The 25,208-nt window shown below is 43.7% G+C and overlaps 1 protein-coding gene across 3 annotated transcripts in view; it reads left to right on the forward strand.

Moving 5' to 3' along the window:
• pot1 (protection of telomeres 1 homolog) overlaps nucleotides 1-25,208 on the forward strand; it is a 436,401-nt gene that overhangs the window by 128,126 nt on the left and 283,067 nt on the right. For all 3 annotated transcript variants that reach the window (XM_072484445.1, XM_072484444.1, XM_072484446.1), the window contains exons 5-6: nucleotides 7,707-7,817; nucleotides 22,439-22,510. In XM_072484445.1, coding sequence (XP_072340546.1) covers nucleotides 7,707-7,817; nucleotides 22,439-22,510 — 183 coding nt within the window. The remainder of the gene's footprint in view (nucleotides 1-7,706; nucleotides 7,818-22,438; nucleotides 22,511-25,208) is intronic.

Raw genomic sequence — 25,208 nt, forward strand, 5'->3', positions numbered from 1 at the left:
AGATATTTTTAGTTCTGGAAAATTGGCGGAGTTACAACAAAAAGACATAGAAATAAAACGGATGTATCATAAAGCATACATGGAAGAGGAATCTGCGTGTATACCGGAGTGTTATTACTGTAAAAGTAATGTCTTGATGAGAAAATGGAGACCTTTACATGTGCATGCAGATGTAAAGTGGGCAGAAGTTTATCAAGTAATATTATCCGGTAGGGTATAGAAAGGAGGTGTTGCGAGTTGCACATGAGGTACCAATGGGAGGTCATTTGGGAATAAGGAGAACTCAAGCTAAAATCCAGAAACATTTTTATTGGCCTGGACTACATAAAGATGTAGTTAAATTTTGTCAATCATGTCACACATGTCAAGTGACAGGGAAACCTCAAGCAGTGATAAAACCAGCGACCTTAATACCCATTCCAGCATCTGAGGAACCTTTTACAAGGATCTTAATTGATGCGTAGGACCGCTTCCTAAAACGAAAAGTGGGAATCAATATCTTTTGACTATAATGGATGTGTCTATCAGGTTTCCAGAGGCCATTCCAGTACGTAATATTACAGCTAAAAAGATTGTGGAGGAGTTACTTAAATTCTTTACGAGATATGGACTACCCACAGAAATACAATCGGATCAAGGATCGAATTTTACCTCCAGGTTATTCAAAGAAGTTCTGGATAGCTCAGGAATAAAAACAATTTAAATCAACTGTATACCATCCAGAATCGCAGGGAGCATTAGAAAGGTGGCATCGGACATTAAATGTTGAGGGCTTATTGTTAAGATTATCCAGAGGATTGGGATAAAGGAATTCCATTTGTACTGTTTGCAATTAGGGATGCACCTAATGAGTCCACCAAATTTAGTTCTTTTGAACTAATTTTTGGTCATGAGGTAAGAGGGCCACCTAAATTGATTAAGGAATAATTGGTAAGTGAGAAATAGGAAATTACATTATTGGATTACGTGTCAAATTTTAGGGAGCGAATAAATAGAGCAGGTAAATTGGCTAGACAACAATTAAAAGTTGCACAAAACGTGATGAAACGGGTAGCGGACAGGAAATCCAAAGTTCGTAGTTTTGCCAGTGAGATAAGTTTTAGCATTGTTACCAGTGGTATGTGAACCTTTAAAAGCAAATTTTTGTGGACTTATCAGATTGAAAGAAAATTAAGTGAGGTGAATTATGTGGTTAAAAACACGAGATAGAAGGAAGACTCACCGAGTGTGTCATGTGAATATGCTTAAAAGGAACTTTGAAAGGGAAGGAGAGGAAAAGGAGGAGGTTTTAATGATTCTAGCTCAAAGTGATGAACCAAATCCAGATAACTGTGAATTTGACATACCTCAAATTAAATTGGAAAATAAGGATGTTCTTAAAAATTGGGATAAAGTGTTGAGTTACCTTCCAGAGGAAAAACGGACTGAAAGAGTTATTGATATCACGAGGGCAAGTTTGAAGAGATAAATTGGGAAGTACTAAGATGGCAATACATGATGTAGATGTGGGAAATGCTGTTCCAATCAAACAACATCCATACAGACTTAACCCTTTAAAATTGGCACCGGTTAACAAAGAGATTGAGAGTATGCTTAAAAGTGGCATAATTGTAAGGCCTCTGGACCGGACGGGTACCCAGCGGAGTTCTATAAAAAGTTCTCCGGGATATTGGGACCGGTGCTGATGAAGGTGTTTAATGAGGCAAGGGAAAGGGGGGTTCTGCCCCAGACGATGTCACAGGCCACAATTTCGCTTATCCTGAAATGGGATAAGAACCCGGAGCTGTATGAGTCTTGTAGGCCGATTTCCCTGTTAAACATAGACGCCAAACTGCTGGCCAAACTTTTGTCCTCCAGGATTGAGGATTGTGTACCGAACGTCATTGTGGAGGATCAGACGGGGTTCGTTTAGGGCACGCAGCTGGTGGCCAATGTAAGAAGGCTGTTAAACGTGATCAGGATGCCCCCCTAAAGAAGAGAGGTGGAGGTAGTGGTCGCGATGGATGCGGAAGAAACTTTTCACCGGGTTGAGTGGGATTATTTATGAGGTTCTGGGGCGGTTCGGATTTGGGAAGGGCTTTATAGACTGGGTCAGGTTGTTGTACCGGACTCCTGTGGCAAGTGTACAGACGAACAGGATGACTTCGGACTATGTTAGACTGCATCGGGGGAGGAGACAAGGATGCCCCCTATCCCCACTGTTGTTTGCGCTGGCTATAGAGCCACTGGCAATTGCTCTGAGGGCCTCAGCGGGCTGGAAGGGGCTGGTCCCGGGCATGTGAAGGGGGTGTGAGCACAGAGTTTCACTTTATACGGACGACCTGCTTCAGTATGTTTCAGATCCAATTGAGGTGATGGAAGAAATCATGGGAATTTTAGGGGAATTCGGCCGGTTTTTGGGGTATAAGCTTCATCTGGGGAAGAGCGAGATGTTTGTGGTCCAGGTGAGGGGTCAGGAGAGGCGACTGGGGGAACTGCCGTTTAGAGTGGTAGGGGTCAGTTTCAGGTACCGAGGTATCCAAGTGGCGCGGGATTGGGACCGGCTACATAAATTGAACTTGGCCCGGTTGGTGGATCAGATGAAAGATGATTTCCGGAGATGGGATGCGCTCCTGTTGTCACTAGCTGGTAGAGTCCAAACGGTGAAAATGACGGTCTTCCCAAGATTCTTGTTTGTATTTCAATGTCTCCCCATCTTCATTCCGCCGTCCTTTTTTAAGCGGGTTGATAAAGTTATAGCGGGCTTCGTATAGGGGGGCAAGTCCCCGCGAGTGTGGAGGGTAATGCTGGAGTGGAGTCGGGGAGAGGGAGGGCTGGCACTGCCGAACTTTAGCAATTATTACTGGGCGGCTAACATAGTCATGATTAGGAAGTGGCTGGTGGAGGGGGGGGGGGGGGGGGGGTCGGCATGGGTGCGTATGGAGGCGGCTTCTTGCATGGGCACAAGTTTGGGGGCGCTGATAACAACGCCTCTGCCGTTCCCGCCAGCGCGGTACTCCACCATCCAAATGGTGGTGGCGGCCTTGAGAGTCTGGGGGAATTGGAGGAGATATGTGGGAGCATCGTCTGGTCCCCAATTTGCGATAATCAACGGTTTGTCCCAGGGAGGATGGACGGGGGTTTCTGAATATGGCGGAGAGCGGGGATTGCGAGGATGGAGGACTTGTTTATAGAGGGGAGCTTTCCGAGCATGAGGGCGCTGGAGGAGAAGTTTGCATTGGCGGGGGGAAACAAATTTCGATATCTGCAGGTGCGGGACTTGCTGTGCCGACAGGTACCAACCTTCCCATTCCTGCAGCTAAGGGGGATTCAGGACAGGGTAGTTTCCAGAGGATGGATAGGAGAGGGGAGCGTTTCTGACACGTATAAGGAGCTTATGGGATCAGATGAGACGCAGACCGAGGAGCTGAAGCGAAAGTGGGAGGAGGCGCTGGGGGGAGAGATGGAGGAGGGCCTTTGGGCGAATGCGTTGAGTTGAGTCAACGCGACCTCAACTTGTGCCAGACTCCGCCTGATTCAATACACGGTTGTTTACCGGGCTCACATGTCAGTGGCCCGGATGAGCAGATTCTTTGGGGTGGAGGATAGGTGCGAAAAATGTGCGGGAGGACCAGCGAACCATGTCCACCGATTCTGGGCATGTCCAAAACTGAGGGGATTTTGGCTGGGGTTTGTGGACATCATGTTCAAGGTATTAAATACAAGGGTGGCATTGAGTCCAGAGGTGGCGATTTTCGAGGTGTCGCAGGATCCGGGAATCCAGGAGGAGAAAGAGGCAGACGTTCTGGCCTTTGCTTCCCTTGTAGCCCGGAAGCGGATATTACTAGCATGGAGGGTCTCAAGGCCCCCGAAGTCGGAGACCTGGCTATCGGACATGGCTGGCTTTCTGTGCCTGGAGAAAATTAAGTTCACCATGAGAGCGTCACTGTTAGGGTTCGCCCGGAGGTGCAAACCATTCATTGACTTCTTCGCAGAGAATTAATCGTCAGCAGAAGGGGGGGTGGGGTTAGGTTAGCGTAGATTAGGGGGTTAATTAATGGTGGGACCTGTGGGGGAGGGAGGTGGTATTTGCACTATGTTTATATTTTTATGTACAATGTTTATATCGCTGCTCTTACAATGCCAAAAAAAGACCTTTTTTAAAAAATGGCATAATTGAAGTGGGTTGCAGCCAATGGAGCTCACCCATAGTGATGGCACCTACACCAGACGGTACCCAACAGTTGTGTGTGGACTATAGAAAGGTTAATGCAGTTACAAGAACGGACTCTTATCCTATCCCACGTTTGGAGGATTGCATTGAGAAAGTGGGACAATCAGCTCTTATTTCCAAATTGGATTTACTTAAAGGTTTCTGGCAGGTACCTTTATCCGAAAGGGCGAAGGAGATTTCAGCTTTTGTGACTCCAGATGGTATATACCAATTCAAAGTTATGCCATTTGGCATGAAAAACGCCCCAGCCACATTTCAATGGTTAACTAACAAGTTGTTTCAGGATTACCCAATTGTACGGTATACATCGATGATCTGGTAATTTTTAGCCAGACATGGAAAGAACATTTAAAACATCTGATAGAGTTATTCGATCGATTTCAGGAGGCGGGTTTGGTGATAAACCTAGTCAAAAGTGAATTTGGAAAAGCCCAAGTCACGTTCCTTGGCCAGACAGGGTCGAATGGTCACACAGGATGTGAAACCAACAGTTATTGAGGAGTTTTCAATACCCTTGAGATGAAGGGAACTAATGCGATTTCTTGGCATGAGTGGATTTGATCGAACATTGGTGAAAAATATTTGTAGCGTGATTGCTCCACTGATGGACTTGCTGAAGAAACGTCGAAAATTTCAGTGGACAGCAGACTTTCAACAGGTATTTGACTGCCTGAAAGGTGTGATAACCAATGCTCCTGTGTTGGAGAATTACAACGGACTCTGTGATCAGATTGAACTAAAGTATCTGACTGTGACGAGATATGCTGAGGCGTAGAGGAATGGATGGATCGTGCAGAGACCTTCTTGTTCAAAGAGACTGTCAATCGAACAGGATTTCATTTGGAGGAAGAAGAATGGAAAAAGAATGGACTATATTATTATACCTGTTTGCGTGTGTTGTTTCTTTTAAATTATAAAGTATATTTACAGTGTGCATTTCTTAAAGGATAGTGAAAACGTGAAAAATGAAACCATCTTGAAGTTGATGGATATTTTTTTTTCTTGGGGGGAGGTGTCATGTGAGAGTACCTTTAGGAAATGGGTGTGTATAGAAGTATCTAGTGAGAGTACCTTTAAGAAATGGGTGTTTATCAGTGATGTCAGAGTGGGTGGAGCTGGGCTGTCTTGTCAGCTTTTTACATTTGTTTTTGGCTGTTTGCTGCAGGGTGTGTTTTAGTTTCGTTTTCAGTGTTGGAGCTGAAGCCAGACAAATTGCTGAGCGTGCAGACATCCTTTGTCGAAAAGAAGCAACAGTGCCTAGTTGGTGTGTCACGTGAGAGTACCTTTAAGAAATGGGTGTTTAAGAAATGTACCTTTAAGAAATGGGTGCTTATCAGTGATGTCAGAGAGTGGGTGGAGCTGGGCTGTCTGTCAGCTTTTTACTTTCATTTTAGGCTGTTTGCTGCAGGGTGTGTTTTAGTTTTGTTTTCAGTGTTGGAGCTGAAGCCAGACCAAGCAGGTGTACTGCTGATCTCTCTGCCATCAAAAGACTGTCTCTTGATCATTTGGTGAATTCAGAATTATAAATGTTCTCAGTGGTAAATGTAAACCTAATGTGCTTCTGTTAAAAGGTGTTTCTTTTGTCTTCTGGATGTTGTTTGGGAAGTTATTAAGGATTACATAGTGTTGTGTTCTTTGGGGGTTGTATTTGAATTGACGGTTGCTAAGATGTTCACTGTATGCTTTAAAAAGGTTAACTTGAGTTCATAGAATAAACATTGTTTTGCTTTAAAAAATACTTTTCCATTTCTGCTGTACCACACCTATAGAGTGGGCCGTGTGCTCCCCATACCACAATCTAGTAAAAGTTGTGGGTCAGGTGAACTCCATGATACACTTTGGGGTTCTCTAAACCCTGCCCATAACAATGGCTATATTTGAAGAGCTGTTTGTCACGGGGAAGGAGGGAGAGCAAATGGGGAAAAACACTGTAGGATGTTAAGGTTGTGCTATTATGTTGAATATGTTTGGAATTAAACATCTCTTTTTTTAAAGACAGAGTGGTGAGATTCAAGGTTGTTACTCAGGAATGGAAATGGTGGGAAGTGGTATTCCATCAGGATCAGGGCTGGGATTACAGTCACCACAAAGGAAGAAAAGAAGAAAACATTAAACTTACAGAATGGACATGAAAATGGCAAATGAACCTCAATATTGCTAAATGCGGGATAGTACATTTTGGTAGAAAGAAAAGATACTCATACTTTTTGGAAAGTAAATATCTAAATGGTTGGAGGAACAGTGTGATTGGGATGTACAGATATGTAAATCAATAAAACTTAGTGGCTCTGTTAAAAAGGCCATTTAAAAAAAGCAAGCAAAGCATTGAGGTTCATCTCTTGAGGTGAAAAGCAAGGGAAGTTATTGTTAAGTAATGGGTTAATGTTAAACCTGTTTCGAATCTTGGTTAGACTGCACTTTGGAGTAGCTTGAAAACTTGTGGTTTCTGGACTGGATAAAAGTGCTGAAAAGATTTACTGGAGCGATACCAGAATTTACAGAGGTTATATCAATCAGGCAAGACTTAATAGACCCAGGCTCTTTTCTCTCTCGAAAAAAGAAGATTGATGTCTAACCTGATGGAAGCTTTAAGATTACGAGGAGGTTTGATAGGACAGATGTAGAGATGTTTCCTCTTGTCGGCGAGACCAGGACAAGGGCGATAAATATAAGACAGTTGCTCATAAATTGGACAAAGCATTCAGGAGAAATTACTTTACCTGGACAGTGGTTTGAATATGGAACTTGCTAAAGTTGGTTATAGCTGAGGTGAATAGAATTGGGCGGCTCTGCGGCACAGTGGTTAGCACTACTGTCTCACAGTGTCAGGGACCCGGGTTCAATTCCGAGCTTGGGTGCCTGGCTGTGTGAAGTTCATACTTGCTCCTCATGTCTGCGTGGGTTTCCTCCGGATGCTCCAGTTTCCTCCTACAATCCAAAGATGTGCAGGTTAGGCGGATTGGCCATGCTAAATTGCCGCTTAGTGGGGTTACGGGGATGGGGTGGGGGAGTGGGCCACGGTAGGGTGCTCTTTCAGAGGGTTGTTGCAGACTCGATGGTCTCCTTCTGCATTGTAGGGATTCTACGATTCTCTGATTTAAGGGGAAGGTGAATAAGGCAGAAAGGAATTGAAGGATATGTTGCTGGGTTAATGAAGCAGGATGGGAGATGACCTGAATGGAATGCGGACACCAGCAAAGATACATTGGGTCAAACGGCATCTTTGTCTGGTGTGATTAGTTGGTAATAATTACTTATTAGGGGGCAGAATAAGTCACGTTTTAGACAGGATGGGGCAATGTGGTCGCTTAATGATAGTACAATAACTCAAGTTTCAAAAGTTTTCCTTTGCAAAATGGATGCAATTTACAGAATTACTCCAAAATATTTGTACGGAACGATTCATTGTGTCACTATAATTGTTTTGATCTAAATTAAGAATATGTTTGAATCACTGCTTTTCTCTTTGGTTTCTCTCCTTGTATCTCTGCAGGATAGAGTAGTGCTTACCAAGTTCCAAGTGAGCACATCTCCAAGTGCCCGTAAGGATGGAAGGCATGTTCTCCAGCTTGAACTCTCAGAAGAGACGGGAGCAACAGTGTTTGTAAGTAAAGCCACGATTAATCTTTTTACATACAAGTTAAATTAGGGCCGTTAATGTAATTTCCTTTGAAAATCTGGAGGCAGTTTGCGCCAGCACTTTAGGCTGGGGGCGGGGTGAAGGGAAATTCCGATTTGGGGGAATCACAGATTTTGAGACAGGGAAGCGGGATGGGAGTTTTTGGAGTTGGGAGGAGAAGGGAGTCAGGACATGAAAGATTTGTTTCTAGGGGGGTTTGTGGGATTGAAGGAGCTGGGGGCGAAATATGGGTTTGGGCAGGGGGAAATGTTTAGGTTTATGCAGGTCCGAAATTTCGCGAAGAAAGAGAGAGAGCTTTCTGTTGGCGCCGGCCTCCACAATGTTGGAGGAGGTGCTGACTGCAGCGGGAATGGAGAAGGGGGTGGTGGCGGCAATTTATGGGGTGATTCTGGGAGAAGAGAAGGCACTGCTGGAGGAGATTAAGGCAAAGTGGGAGGAAGAGTTGGGAGCGAGCATGGAGGACGGTTGTGGTGTGAGGTGCTCCGGAGGGTAAATGCCTCAACTTAGTGCGCGAGCTTGGGGCTTATACAGCTGGAAGTGGTGTGTAGGGCGCACCTTACAAAGGCGAGGATGAGCCTGCTCTTTGAGGGGGTGGGGGATGTTTGTGAGCATTGCGGGGAGGGGTGTGGGGGGGTGGTGCAAATCACGTTCATATGTTTTGGTCCTGTCCAAATCTGGAGGGGTTTTGGAGGGAAGGTGTTCAGGGTAATTTCGAAGGTGGTACCTGTGAGGCTTGAGCTGGGTCCTCTGGAGGCCATATTCGGATAGGCCGGGGTTGGAAGCAGATGTTTTAGCCTTCACCTCGCTATCGCCCGAAGGCGGATCCTGTTGGGGTGGAGGTCAGTTTCTCCACCCTGTGCCCTGACATGGCGGGGGGATCTGTTGGGAATTTTTAACTCTCGAGAAGGTGAAGTTTGAGTTGAGGGGATTGATGGAAGGGTTCTACAATTCATGGGCTTTGCTAATATATGCACTTTCAAGAATTGGATGACATCCAACCTTAGGGGGGAGGGGGGGGGAGGTTGAGGTGGGAGGGGGGGGGTTGGACTGTGTATGTTGTTGATGACTATGTATGGGCAGATGGTGGATTCCTGAATCCTTTTCTTTGATGTTTGTGTTTAAAATTTTGAGGGTTGTTTGGAGGGAGGAATTGTTGGCCAGGGGATTGACATTTTTTTTGTTACCATTGATAGTTTGTTGGTGGGTGTATTCGGATGAAAATGTGAAAAAGGAGAATAAAAATGTAATTTCCTTTGAAAGTGCTGGAAGTCAATTTCGGCGGGAGTGGAGCTGGCTGGTTAGTCAATTTCAGTGGGAGCTGAATTTTTTTTAAAAAATGTTAGTGTTTAAGGCGGGAACAGGAAGTCGACCCGCGGACTTCGGGGAAGACCCTCACCAATAAATTCTGGTGGAGAGGAAACCCGAGACACTACACGTGTAGTGTCTCCCACCCGCCCTCCTCCTCTAACCTAATAATAAAACCCATTGGTGTGAGGTAAGTACCATATTTTATTATTATTATTTTTTTTAATAAAAAATTTAATTTAGTTGCTAGCCAGATCTTGGTAGAAAGTTAGAGGAATGGCAGGGAAGGGAGTGCAATGTTCCTCCTGCAGGATGTTTGAGGTGAGGGATGCAGTTAGTGTCCCTGCTGATTTTACCTGCAGGAAGTGCTGCCATCTCCAGCTCCTCCAAGACTGAGTTAGGGAACTGGAGCTGGAGTTGGAAGAACTTCGGATCATTCGGGAGGCAGAGGGGGTCATAGATAGCAGCTTCAGGGAATTAGTTACACCAAAGATTGGAGATAGGTGGGTAACTGTAAGAGGGACTGGGAAAAAGCAGTCAGTGCAGGGATCCCCTGCGGTCGTTCCCCTGAGAAACAAGTATACCGCTTTGGATACTTGTGGGGGGGACGACTTACCAGGGGTAAGCCATGGGGTACGGGCCTCTGGCACGGCGTCTGTCCCTGTTGCTCAGAAGGGAAGGGGGGAGAGGAGCAGAGCATTAGTAATTGGGGACTCTATAGTCAGGGGCACAGATAGGAGATTTTGTGGGTGCGTGAGAGACTCACGTTTGGTATGTTGCCTCCCAGGTGCAAGGGTACGTGATGTCTCGGATCGTGTTTTCCGGGTCCTTAAGGGGGAGGGGGAGCAGCCCCAAGTCGTGGTCCACATTGGCACTAACGACATAGGTAGGAAAGGGGATAAGGATGTCAGGCAGGCTTTCAGGGAGCTAGGATGGAAGCTCAGAACTAGAACAAACAGAGTTGTTATCTCTGGGTTGTTGCCCGTGCCACGTGATAGTGAGATGAGGAATAGGGAGAGAGAGCATTTAAACACATGGCTACAGGGATGGTGCAGGCGGGAGGGATTCAGATTTCTGGATAACTGGGGCTCTTTCTGGGGAAGGTGGGACCTCTACAGACAGGATGGTCTACATCTGAACCTGAGGGGCACAAATATCCTGGGGGGGGAGATTTGTTAGTGCTCTTTGGGGGGGGTTTAAACTAATGCAGCAGGGGCATGGGAACCTGGATTGTAGTTTTAGGGTAAGGGAGAATGAGAGTATAGAGGTCAGGAGCACAGATTTGACGTCGCAGGAGGTGGGCAGTGTTCAGGTAGGTGGTTTGAAGTGTGTCTACTTCAATGCCAGGAGTATACGAAACAAGGTAGGGGAACTGGCAGCATGGGTTGGTACCTGGGACTTCGATGTTGTGGCCATTTCGGAGACATGAATAGAGCAGGGACAGGAATGGATGTTGCAGGTTCCGGGGTTTAGGTGTTTTAGTAAGCTCAGAGAAGGAGGCAAAAGAGGGGGGGGTGTGGCGCTGCTAGTCAAGAGCAGTATTATGGTGGTGGAGATGATGCGAGATGGGGACTCTTCCGAGGTAGTATGGGCTGAAGTTAGAAACAGCAAAGGAGAGGTCACCCTGTTGGGAGTTTTTTATAGGCCTCCTAATAGTTCTAGGGATGTAGAGGAAAGGATGGCGAAGATGATTCTGGATAAGAGCGAAAGTAACAGGGTAGTTATTATGGGAGACTTTAACTTTCCAAATATTGACTGGAAAAGATATAGTTCGAGTACAATAGATGGGTCGTTTTTTGTACAGTGTGTGCAGGAGGGTTTCCTGAAACAATATGTTGACAGGCCAACAAGAGGCGAGGCCACATTGGATTTGGGTAATGAACCAGGCCAGGTGTTGGATTTGGAGGTAGGAGAGCACTTTGGGGACAGTGACCACAATTCGGTGACGTTTACGTTAATGATGGAAAGGGATAAGTATACACCGCAGGGCAAGAGTTATAGCTGGGGTAGGGCAATTATGATGCCATTAGACGTGACTTGGGGGGGATAAGGTGGAGAAGTAGGCTGCAAGTGTTGGGCACACTGGATAAGTGGGGCTTGTTCAAGGATCAGCTACTGCGTGTTCTTGATAAGTATGTACCGGTCAGGTAGGGAGGAAGGCGTCGAGCGAGGGAACCGTGGTTTACCAAGGAAGTGGAATCTCTTGTTAAGAGGAAGAAGGAGGCCTATGTGAAGATGAGGTGTGAAGTTTCAGTTGGGGCGATGGATAGTTACAAGGTAGCGAGGAAAGATCTAAAGAGAGAGCTAAGACGAGCAAGGAGGGGACATGAGAAGTATTTGGCAGGAAGGATCAAGGAAAACCCAAAAGCTTTCTATAGGTATGTCAGGAATAAACGAATGACTAGGGAAAGAGTAGGACCAGTCAAGGACAGGGATGGGAAATTGTGTGTGGAGTATGAAGAGATAGGCGAGATACTAAATGAATATTTTTCGTCAGTATTCACTCAGGAAAAAGATAATGTTGTGGAGGAGAATGCTGAACCCAAGGCTAATAGAATAGATGGCATTGAGGTACGTAGGGAAGAGGTGTTGGCAATTCTGGACAGGCTGAAAATGGATAAGTCCCCGGGACCTGATGGGATTTATCCTAGGATTCTCTGGGAGGCCAGGGAAGAGATTGCTGGACCATTGGCTTTGATTTTTATGTCATCATTGGCTACAGGAATAGTGCCAGAGGACTGGAGGATAGCAAATGTGGTCCCTTTGTTCAAAAAGGGGAGCAGAGACAACCCCGGCAACTACAGACCGGTGAGCCTCACGTCTGTAGTGGGTAAAGTCTTGGAGGGGATTATAAGAGACAAGATTTATAATCATCTAGATAGGAATAATATGATCAGGGATAGTCAGCATGGCTTTGTGAAGGGTAGGTCATGCCTCACAAACCTTATCGAGTTCTTTGAGAAGGTGACTGAACAGGTAGACGAGGGTAGAGCAGTTGATGTGGTGTATATGGATTTCAGCAAAGCGTTTGATAAGGTTCCCCACGGTAGGCTATTGCAGAAAATACGGAGGCTGGGGATTGAGGGTGATTTAGAGATGTGGATCAGAAATTGGCTAGCTGAAAGAAGACAGAGGGTGGTGGTTGATGGGAAATGTTCAGAATGGAGTTCAGTCACAAGTGGAGTACCACAAGGATCTGTTCTGGGGCCGTTGCTGTTTGTCATTTTTATCAATGACCTAGAGGAGGGCGCAGAAGGGTGGGTGAATAAATTTGCAGACGACACTAAAGTCGGTGGTGTTGTCGACAGTGCGGAAGGATGTAGCAGGTTACAGAGGGACATAGATAAGCTGCAGAGCTGGGCTGAGAGGTGGCAAATGGAGTTTAATGTAGAGAAGTGTGAGGTGATTCACTTTGGAAGGAATAACAGGAATGCGGAATATTTGGCTAATGGTAAAGTTCTTGAAAGTGTGGATGAGCAGAGGGATCTAGGTGTCCATGTACATAGATCCCTGAAAGTTGCCACCCAGGTTGATAGGGTTGTGAAGAAGGCCTATGGAGTGTTGGCCTTTATTGGTAGAGGGATTGAGTTCCGGAGTCAGGAGGTCATGTTGCAGCTGTACAGAACTCTGGTACAGCCGCATTTGGAGTATTGCGTACAGTTCTGGTCACCGCATTATAGGAAGGACGTGGAGGCTTTGGAACGGGTGCAGAGGAGATTTACCAGGATGTTGCCTGGTATGGAGGGAAAATCTCATGAGGAAAGGCTGATGGACTTGAGGTTGTTTTCGTTAGAGAGAAGAAGGTTAAAAGGAGACTTAATAGAGGCATACAAAATGATCAGAGGGTTAGATAGGGTGGACAGTGAGAGCCTTCTCCCGCGGATGGAAATGGCTAGCACGAAGGGACATAGCCTTAAACTGAGGGGTAATAGATATAGGACAGAGGTCAGAGGTAGGCTCTTTACGAAAAGAGTGGTGAGGCCGTGGAATGCCCTACCTGCTACAGTAGTGAACTCGCCAACATTGAGGGCATTTAAAAGTTTATTGGATAAACAAATGGATGATAATGGCATAGTGTAGGTTAGATGGCTTTTGTTTCGGTGCAACATCGTGGGCCGAAGGGCCTGTACTGCGCTGTATTGTTCTATGTTCTATGTATGTAAGTTCTTCGCAATAAATGAAAACGTACAAGATTCTGAAGGGGCTCAAAAGGTTGGATACGGAAAGTTAAAACTCTGGTGACTTCAGAGTCACAAGGAGATGTGGTGCATGTTATTTTGTTAATGGATGAGCTGAGCTGGGCAGAATGCAAAATCAACTTGCAATCTTAAGAAATGATACCAATGGTGACATTTGGTATCCCAGACTGCAGTGGGATGCACCACTGAAATAGAGTTAGCAGCAGTGAATAATTGAAGAACCATGAGTATAGTTAATAAAGTATATTTCTTTCCAATCAGAAGCTCATAAAATATTTATGAATGAGGAGGCCATTTGGCTTATTTCAGTTCACCTCCAGAATGTCCTTAAACCAGCATTGCGAAAATTGATTTTCTTTTCTTGTGATTCCAGGGTTTTCTGCCTCCACTGCTCTGTTTCCACGTGTTGACCACTTTTTTGTGTTAAGACCTTGCTAACATCGATCTGAAATTTGCCTTTTATTAGCTTAAAATTACGCCTCCTTGTCTTCCTCCCTCAGTTTAGAATAAGGTTATTTTCTTGAGATGCCTTTCTCAGATACTTATCTGGAATGAACCCTGTAGGTTCTTCATGTTGCTGCCAACTTTCAAACCGAAAAGCTCAAATTTCTAGACTTGTGCCACTACCGATTAACATTGGTGCTCTTTCCTGTACAGCTCCCAGTGTCTCATTGTTTTCTTTTCCATTTTGGCTCAGTGGCCGGAACTGGGCACTGAAGTGATGAAGACCTGCGCATGACTCAATTTGGCCATGATTTCCTTGGATTCGCAGTCATTAGTGCTGGCTAATTGATTCCAACATTCCCTTCATTCAAATCCATCTTGTTGTCTTCAACCTCGAGTACATTTAAGGGTTATTGATTTGGGAAACCAAAAAAAAAATCAAACTTGTATCTCTCAGTGCTGTACAGTCAACCCTTTGGATATCGGATGTAACCGCCGCAGGATGAAAACTTTTTTGCCAATAGATATCGCAATGTATCAATATATTGGCCTTCCCCTCAAACCTTTTATGTTTGGCTACACAAGAATCCCATCAAAAGATTGTGTATAGTCTTTGAAGGGCTATCTAATACCCACAGAGATCATAAAATGCCCAAATGTGATCTATAAAATGCCCAAATGTCAATGTTCTGCTTGGACAATCCAAATGATGTCATTCTCATTGCTGCATTTTTATAAAGAACAATATTTAACATTTTGTTGCACTTTCCCATTTATAGGCAAGCATACTTCCTTATAAATTCGCACACAACTGCCCCTGGTTCACTAGTTTTTAATCTCTAAAATTGACAAGCATATCATTGAAAGAAAGATACAAGAGCTTTAACTGTTAATCATTTTCTTTCAGAAAATATGATGAATGTTTACAGTTTAGCTACTGATGCAGCAAAATTACTTTATTTGTTTTTAAAACTTCTTATACACACAACAAACATGTTCCATAATAGATAATTAATATCAAACTGCTTATTAGTCGAGGTTGAATTTACTTAGATAGTGACAAATGAGTCCCGAACCCTGTTGTCTCTGAGATATTTTCCACAGTTCTGGACTTTGCTACTTAGTTCGATAGAAATTGGCTGTATTATTAACTTGATGGTTTTGTAGTATAGCCTTTTTATCATGGGTGCATCGAGAAGCTGGCAGAAAACGTGCATGCAATTTGATTTCAGCGGCTAGCATGTCCTTACGTTTTGAGTGTACATGATCTTTTAGACATTGAAATGTTCTTCCTTTAAGGTGTTAAGATGGGCCAGATCCTCTTTGGCCATCTTACTATTTTTTCTTTAAAGAAACCTCTGTGTGGTGACTGCCAAAAATTCTTACTGACGGATAGGACATTCTACACCATCCAGGAGTTGTATATGTGCTGTCACTTTGCTACTAATGTCTGTCATCTTTTACTATGATTTGTAATTTTTCTTTTGGACACGAACCAGCCATAATGTTGCAATTTGGTACTAAAAGTGAGATTTATTAGGGTAGAGTGAAGATTCTGAAGACGAGAGCTGGATTTCAAAAATAAATGTGACAGCCACCTTATCCCTCGACAAGTCCCCACTCCCAATATGTAGACGCACACACACACACACGCAACACAACACAATAACACCTTCACGCAACCTAAACTGGTCATGGATCTTCAGAATCTACCCCATGTCACTTTGTCTCCATGGTGCTGGAACCGTCAGCTGGTACAGTTTGAGATCACAGTGGCTTGCAGGGAAGCTACCGTTTAGAACAAAATTTCTTTGGACACAGTCATTTTACCCTCGACACTGGTTTTATTTCTGTTCAAAAGAGCGGGATTTTCTGCGCGGCCATGTGGCGTTTTTCATTGAGGCGGCCCACTATTGGCTGGCGGCGGGATATTTGTCAACAAATTTCCCATTCTATACACCCCCTCTCTGCAGGGGGACCGGAATATCCAGCCGATTAAGAATGGCGGGAAGATTCCGGCCAAAGTGTTTGTAACTTTATTCAGGAGTTTCACGCAAATTTATACTTAAATGGGATTGCCAAAATTCCTCTTGCCATCGCTATTCAAACCGAGGCCACTCATTGAACAGCAACTGCATGGCTGTGGCACCTTTTACGGTGAAAAAAAGTTGCAAGGCGCTTCATTGAGGCACGGGCGTCGAGCCGAAAGGATGAGGTTAAGAGAGCATGATGGGTGACCAAAACCTATGTTTGAAGAGTTGGCTTTTGAAGAGGAGAGGGCAGGTGGCTGAAAGCGTGGTCTCTAATGGAGCAAACAGACGGTCGGGAGGATGCGTGACTGGGGTGGCGGTCTGGAATGCACAGAAGAATGGCGAGTGTGGTTATAGCATTAGAGAAGCTTACAGAGATTGAAAGGGTAAGGTCAAAGGAGGAACTTAAACATTTAAATGTGAATTTTAACTTTGAGGGATCAGCGAGGCGTTGGTTGATGAGTAACTAGAACTTGCTGCAGGATTGAAGCAGCAGATGAACTGGGGTTTACAGATGTTGGGGGATGGGAGGCTACCCAGGAGCGAAAAACGTGAATGAGGGTTTCAGTGGCAGATGAGCCGAGATAGATCAGCGGCAGAAGTAATATTCTTTTGATGAAGAGAATGTAAGGGTGAAGCCTCAGTCCAGGGTTGAACAGGGCACCATGGTTGTGAGCAACCTGTTCGACCTGGAACATTGGATGGGAAGTTTTGCACAGTCTTAGCCAGGGTAGTGGAGGAAAGAGTGGACCAGGACCCTTTGGTGGCGATATTTGGGGTTTCCGAGAAGCCGGAGCTCATGGAGAGGAGGAAGGCCGATGTCTTGGCCTTCGCCTCTCTGATTGCACGGCGACAAATTTTGCTGGAGTGGCGGTTGGCATCGCCACCGGGGGCAGCAGCATGGTTGGGTGACCTGTATGACTTCCTGCGGTTAGAGAAGATAAAGTATGAGTTAAGGGGCTCAGCAGGGGATTTTGAGAAAAGGTGGGGGATGTTTGTGACCGTGTGTGAGGAGCTGTTCGTCGCAAGGGTTGGGGTGTGTGTGGGGGGGTTGGGAGGGGGGGAGGGGGGGGGGGGGAGTGATGGGGTGGTGGGTTGGGGGGGGGGGGGGGAGTGATGGGGTGGTTGGGTGGGGGGGGTGAAAAAGGAGAACAATCTGTGCAAACTGAATAGTTGATTGTTGGGAAGTGTGTTTCCCGGGGTGTTTATTTGCTGTAACCTACTTTGATACAAGTCTGAATAAAATATGTTTTTTAAAAAAAAGGATGGGTAGTTTTGGAATTACTGTTAACGTTACGGATTTTCACAGGAACACCACTAACTACAAACCCCAAAGCACCCGTTAGATTTATTCGTTCACCATCGGGGTGAATCTGTGTTCTGGCAATTCCAGCCGCCTAATGTGGGGCAATCAGTGGGATCTAATTGGAAATCGACAGGCTCCTGAAATGAATCCTCCCAAACCCTGGGGGAAGTCTCAACTTCACACCGAATAAAAAATGTTTAAAATAAATCAGTAACCATAATCAGTGGTCTTGATGTTGATCACTTTCGACAAAGAAGTTTGGTGCTTCAGAACAGTGACTCAGCAGGGGCTGGTTTAGCACAGGGGTAAATAGCTGGCTTCTGATGCAGACCGTGGAAGTCCAGCAGCGTGGGTTCAATTCCCATACCAGCCTCCTCGAACAGGTGCCGGAATTTGGCAACTAGGGGCTTTTCACAGTAACTTCATTTGAAGCTTATTTGTGACGAGCGATTTTCATTTCATTTTCATTTCAAATAGTTTTGCGCCCATATCCAATTATTGGACTGTACAAAGCATTTCCAGTGTGCTTTCAATTATAAACCACTATAATTTACTGGTCACTCTTTCCCAAGTATGGCTGTTGGGGAATTACTGCCATTAACGGTACCAGAAGACTGCCTCCTTAAATTAGAATTCAAAGCCAGATGCAACCTGAGCTTAATTAATAACTCACTAATTTCCAGTGGACTGGCAAAGATCAATAAAACAACTACACCTGTCCGACATGCAGGGTCAGCTGGTTCATCAAAATCTGAAATAAAGTAACTGGTAAAGTGTCTTCTAATTGATACATGTCATCATATTCCAATTGGATTATTTATTACAGTCATTCGAAACAACTATATTCAGAGGTTCATTTTCATTAATGCATGAGGCAAACTTTAATTGCTATACTTTCAAAATCCCTTGTCATGATATTCAAACATTATAACACATACATAATGATAGACAGAGCAACGGACCAATTAGCACACGTAACACGACAGCCAATCACAGACAAGAGCAGACACAGTATAAAACAAGAAACACGACACTTCCTGGGCAGTCCATCTGGAGACGGCACAGGGCCAGGACCTCAAAGCAAGACACTCACACAGTCACAACGTGCTGAGTACCAAGTCTGATGTATAAATAGTTTAATGGAATAAAACTGCGTTGTACCAATCGCAACCGTGTTGGTTCGTCTGTACCTCAGAGCACCCAACACTTCATCCCTAAAAGTACTTTAATGCTATTCTGCACGCAGTAGAATTTAGCCTCACTATCCCATGTATCAGCCACTTGTTTCCAGAGACGAGAGCCAGCTGGTTTCCAAGTATTTTCTGATCCGGATTGGCTGGAAGTAGCCACATTTCTTTGTGGTCCTCGAGTTTTTTTTTAACACTTCCAAATTGGCAATATTTACTGCACCAGGTAATCCTTTTACTTCGGAATATAGGAACAGGGGTAAGCCATTCAGCCCCTCGAGCCGGTTCTGCCATTCATTGAGATCATGGCTAATCTGTGGCCTAACGCCTTTGGCCCATATGCCTTAATACCTTTGCAGAACAAAAACCTTTCTATCTATCTCAGATTTAAAATCAACAACTGATCTAGCTTCTGTTTGTGAGAGAGAGTTCCAAACCTCTCCCACTCTTTGAGTGAAGAAATGCTTCCTAACATCTCTCCTGAATGGTCCAGCCCTAAATTTTAAACTATGCCCCCTGGTTTTAGAATATCCAACCAGTGGAAATAGTTTAGCTTTATCGACCCTTTTAATATCTTGAAGACTTCGATAAGATCACTCCTTTCCACTGAACAGTTTCTTTTTTTTTATAAATGTTTATATAAAAGTGTTCTGAACAGTTTCTAAGATGGACCTAAATGGAGCTACAAACCTGTTACATGTTTTATTAAATCATAATTTGTTTAGAAATAGAAAATGCCAACTCGAGTTAATTGGGCTCATAGGCACATCTCCAGAGAACTCAGTTTGGAAATCAGGACATATTGACCCTGATTTAGCTTTCGGGTGAAGGAATGGCGCTCGCTGGTCACCTCACTGACAGATGCCCAGAGATTTTTCACAGGCTTGTCAGTGGAGATTTTGCCTCATCTGACATCTGGTCCAATGTGGGAACCTCTTGAGGAATCTGAGGCTTATATGTGCAGAGCCAAAAACAGAGAGGCTCTTCAACCAATCAGTTGGAAGAATCTTCATTGAGACATGCAGAGTTCAAACAAGGAAGTATAAAGCATGAAACTTAAATTAAATTGAAATGATGTTCATAAAGCGACGTGAAGATTAGGAATTATAAATGGGTTTAAGTGAGAGAGATGAAAGGGACAGACAAAAAAAGTGAAAATTATTTTTTTTATATATCTCCAATTTTAGTTCCTTCTGAGGGAATAAAATTTATTTTTTGGGACCAAAGAAGTTTTTTTAGTGGTATTTATCACTCATCGTGTTGTTTAAAACTAATTTATCCCTAAACGCACCCAGCCCCAAGTTTAACAGCTGCTTTTGTGCAGAATGTATTGGGCAGGTACAGGTTCATGGCATTGCAGTTATTTCAGTGTCAGGTTTAATGGTGAGGACTACTACAACACACCCTGTGAAGGTGCAAGTATCCCTGACAAATTGCACATGGGTGTACACCTGAAATTGCTGTCCGATTTCCTCCATTATGATGCTGTGTAATGATAGAGTCACTGTTATCCCGAGTGCAAATTTCACACCAATATTTATCGGCAGCAGAATTAAAGGAAGGTAATATACACTGGTTGCTGGAGGTCTGAAATAAAAACTGCAACTTTGGAAATACTCGTCAGGCAGTATCTGTGGAGAGAAACACAATTAAGATTTCAAATTGGTGCCCTATTAACCAAACTGGAAAATGTTTCAGCAGATTTGATGGGTTTTACGCAAGCACGGAGACATGGTAAATGATGGGAGGGAAAGAAAGAGAAAAAGTTTGGGCCAGTAACAGTGAGGAAGACAGGAATAACAGAAGGGATGATGGTGCATGGGAAAAGGGCATGATAATCTAATAACACTGATATTTATTAGTGTCACTTGTAGGCTTACATTAACACTGCAATGAGGCTACTGTGAAAATCCCCTAGTCGCCACACTCCGGCGCCTGTTCAGGTACACAGAGGGAGAATTCAGAATGTACAATTCACCTGAAAAGCACCTCTTTCAGGACTTGTGGGAGGAAACCCACGCAGGCACAGGGAGAACGTGCAGACTCGGCGCAGGCAGTGACCCAAGCCGGGAATTGAACCTGGGACCCTGATGCTGTGAAGCAACAGTTCTAACCACTGTGCTACTCTGCTGCCCGTAATGGGGACATGTAAAGAAACAAAAGATGGATCGACAGGAGGTGTAAATGGCAACAGTGGAATTATTATGAGAAGCTGCTATCTGGAGAAAATAGGAGCAATGGTTCTGATGACGGTCAATCTGCAGGGTTAAGTGTTTAATTAGAATTAAAGGAAGTTTTGTTATGAACCTACCTGGTGTTTTATGTACATGACAGACCAAATTTAATCAGACATTTTCTGATTACCTTTGATTAACAGCTTGCTTTGGTTTTGAAAATTGTTTGACTGTTTCTGAATCCAGCCCTGGTAAGACATTGTCATTGGATTGGCTTTTATTGTTCCTATTAGAGAAAACACTTACATTTTTTTTGTTACGCGAGTTCTCTCTTTATATACCCCAATGCCAAGTCTCAGCACCATCCTGTAGCTTTTCTCTGAAAATGCTTCGCTGCTGCACCTGAAATACTGTGTGCAGTTTTGGCTGTCTGTATGTATAACAAGAAACAAGGTTCTGAATCTTTTCCAAAGTATTCATAAGGTTAGAATACTTCCTTGTAGAAAACTGCCAAACATCTTTGGGATGAAACCTCATGCTAGAATAATTAAGTTAATATCGCCTTCAGGGTAATGAAATATTATCAAAAGAGCGGTAAAATAAAATTAAAATTGGTGACACTATGGACACTCCATTATTAACGAGGTTAACAAGGTCATTTGAAAAGCAAATGAAGGGTTCATTTCAAGAGCTCTAGAATTGAAAAAACATGAAAGCTATGTAATGTAGAACTGAGGTTCGAAGATACTGTGCACAGTTCTGGTCTGCATTGAGGAAGGCACAAATATAAAAATACTTCAAAGATTAAATAATCTTTTAATAATCTTTATTGTCACAAGTAGGCTTATATTAACACTGCAGTGAAGTTACTGTGAAAAGCCCCTAGTCGCCACATTCCGGCACATGTTCGGGGACACGAGGGAGAATCCGGAATGTCCAAATGACCTAATAATACCATATTATATACCAGATAATACCAGAACCAAGAGGTTATATACATCAAGAAAAACTGAACCAAGGGGCAGCATGGTGGCGCAGTGGGTTGGCCCTGCAGCCTCACGGTGCCGAGGTCCCAGGTTCGATCCCGGTTCTGGGTCACTGTCCGTGTGGAGTTTGCACATACACCCCATGTTTGCGTGGGTTTCGCCCCCCACAACACAGGGTAGGTGGATTGGACACGCTAAATTGCCCCTTAATTGGAAAAAATGAATTGGGTACTCTAAATTTATATTAAAAAAAGAAAAACTGAACCAGTTGGGGGTCTTTTCTGCAGCAAAGGGAATGCTGAATGAGTGAACTAATAGTGACCTTTAAAATTGTGAAAGGGTTTGGTAAGTTAGACGTAAAGAAAATGTTTCTGCTTAAGGGAGTTCAGAACCGGAATGCTCCGGCTGTTGTGATTCTCTGTTCCTGCCGGCAGATCACTCCGGCCCTTGGGTTTCTTGGCGGCGTGGGATGGCTTCAATGGGAAATCCTATTGACAAGTGGCTGGAGTAGAGGATCCCGCTTCCAACAAATGGCGTGCGACCGCAAAACACGCGGAGTGGGGAACCGGAGAATCCCACCCATTGTCCATCAGAGATCCAGTAGAGATTTCAGGAGAAACATGCTTAGCCAAAAAGTGATTAGAATGTGAAACTTGCTACCAGAAGAAGTAGTCGAACTAAACGGCACAGATGGTTTTAGCTCTAGATAAGCAGGTGAGGGGGAAAGGAATAGAAGGTTACACTGGGAACCCTTCCAGAGCCTTTTCAAAAAAAAATGCGGATTTTGGAGCTTTCCGAATTTCTGATAAGGGATTCTCAAGCTCGCCCTGTAGTAGAAGTAACCAAAATGATTGTGAATAATATGGAATTATTCTGCGTTGAATCAATAAATACAGCTTTACTTTGTATGATTAGATGTGAAGAGCACCAAACAATATTTTTTTTCTTTTTTAGGTATATGCCAAGTCTGTGAAGGAATCGGCAGCATCTAGTAATGTTAATTCCCCGATCAATCAAAGGTTGAAGGTAACTTCTATCTGTTTGACCTCACGATAACGGCGGATATATTGATTAGTCAAAAACATAAACTATGCTTTTAAAAAGGCACATTGGGGCCATAAAGAAAGAAAGAATGGGCTTGTATTTTCATACACTAATGCCCAAAATTACTGTCACAACGTAATTTACAGCAAATGAAGTTCTTTTGAAATGCAGCTCCTGTTGTAATCAAGGAGGGAACTTTTAAATTGTATAGAACGGTTTTCAAAGCCAACTCTTCCTGTTTTGTTTCCATGGAAACTAGTTCAGTTAAATGAACAGGATCAAAGTGTACACTTAAAACAACTGGAATGTGTCCAAAAGGGCGGTGCGGAGGGGGGGGGGGGGGGAGAGAACTTCAGTGGTGAAATAACCCCATTATTCCAACTGTTCTAAAAACATTATCAGTTCAATTTCTGCATAATGTCTGGCATTCTCGCCATTTCAAAAAAACACTTCACCAAGTGCATTTAGGGTGCATTAACTTGTCTGATGTAGTGAGCGGATAAATACCTCGCAGATCTCTTCTATAGTCACGGAAAAAAAATAGACGAAGGTCTAGAGCCAGACTGAGTGACTATTGCAGCTATTACTTACAAAATGACATAGAAAGTACAGCACAGGAACTGGCTTTCGGCTCAACCGTTCGATGCTGGTGTTAATGCTCCACATGAGTCTCCTCCCACTCTACAAGCAGCAAATGTTTAATAAATAAAGATACAGGAAGCAAAGAGCACATATAATTAGTAATAAAAAATGAGATGCAACATAAAGTGTCAAGTTAATGGAATCAAAAAGAAGCACTATTTGTGCACGAGCACCCTGCCATTATCCGAATCAGGAAAGTCATGTGTGCAGGCAGACCATTAAATTAGTGGATGATCTAGGCAGATCCACAATGGAATGCACACCTCTAACATCAAACACCTTGTTCAAATTCAGGAAAAGAAAAATTCCACAGCTCCGTTATTGTCTTTGCTCATGCTTCAAACCGTTAACTCCCTTCCTGGCTTCGATGTCGTGCTTAATTGTCTCTCTTTGCCCTTCTCTTTTGTTTTTGTTTCTGTTTTTGTTTCCATCCTTGCCATATTCCGTTCCAATGAGGGGTCTGTACCAAAAATATCACAATGTCATTACATTTTGCAAATGTTGACTGTTACCGAAATCTGATACGCACTCGGCCCCAAGCATTTTGGATAAGGGATGCTCAACCTCTACTGTCATTCCCCCTCTTTATAGGTTGAATCCAGAGGGCACCTATATTATCATCAATGATAGCGCAGTAGGTCAGGCAGGTTACGTGTTCACCTCAGACCAAGAGCATTTCAAAGATCTGTGTACTTCCTGCATTTTCAGTTTTTCCTATCTTTCTTTATGTCTGTGAGATTGGAATTTTGCATCTCACCTAAAGGCTCTGGTTTGGAGAAACTCTTTTGGCTAATTGGGTCGATACTTTGATCATTGCTACACGGGCATGGTAGTTGCCATAAATTGGGACCAAACTTTGCTCTTGTGCGGGCAACGTTTATTTTTCTCTTCTGTTCAACTTTATTTTGAAACTTCGGAAGACAGCACACAGAAAAGTCAAAACAGACCGGTGTAGACGCAATGGGCTGAAGGGCCTTTGCTGTACTGTATATTTCTATAACTAGTGTGTGCTGCCAAGCATGTGTGTAAAAGGCCTTTATATTCATTCCAAACAGCAGGCAAATACGTTCAAATTATTTTTTACGCTAGCTGAATAGATTCTCACGCAATTAAAAATTATACAACTTCCCCAGTTGCTGATAAATGTGCAGAAGAGTTGGTAAATTCCAGTCGAGGGGCGAGTGCACTTTACCTGCTGTGGCCCCCATTCACATCATGTAGTAAACCCACACTAGAGTTTGTTGGGAAGTTGATAAAATTATCTAACTTATTATAGGCTTCTCAACAGGTCCATCAAGTAATTTCTGTAGGAGATAAACTAAAAATTCTAACCAATATTAATGGAAATGCTCATGCATTAATTTATCCTGTGAATGTTGTCTGCAGCGAGAATTGTATTAAAACAGAAAATGCTGAAAATACTCAGCAGAACAGGCAGCATTCATGCAGAGAGAAGTGATTTGCCTTCTGTCAAAATGTGAAGATGTTGGAGATTAGGTTTCTTAACAAATAAAGAATCTGAAGATGGGTTCTGAGGTATAAGTGGTTGTAGCCTTTTTGCTTCTTGTTCCTATTGTGTTTTTTTTTTGCCTTGTATCATCATTCCTTCTATCCTTCTTGTCATTAAACTACTCTGGTCATCTATCTATCATAGATCTTCCTTTTGTTCTTTCTTGACCCACTTTCACTATCTCTGTACTACTTAAACCATATTGTAGTATCTCGAAATACTGGCACCCACCAAGTAGATTGATGAATAAATGGTTTATTAAGGCAAATAACTATTTACTCTCGACTTGTGAAGATATGCCCGTGCAAATAATTTCTCCAGTTCCCCCTGGAACATTTTCCACGAGTAGCTTGCTGCAGCATTACTTTCATCTGTAGCGATATCACTGCCAGGCACACTAGGGATGGACTGCCCCACTGGCTGTGTGTGATTCTCTCCTCCTCAAAAGGCCCAGATGTTTCTTCACCATTTTCCCTTGGACATCTATCGCATACAGAACTGGGGCTTTTCAGGCCATGACCATTCCAG

This window comes from Scyliorhinus torazame, chromosome 19, assembly GCF_047496885.1.
Source record: "Scyliorhinus torazame isolate Kashiwa2021f chromosome 19, sScyTor2.1, whole genome shotgun sequence".
NCBI classification, from domain to species: Eukaryota; Metazoa; Chordata; class Chondrichthyes; order Carcharhiniformes; family Scyliorhinidae; genus Scyliorhinus; species Scyliorhinus torazame.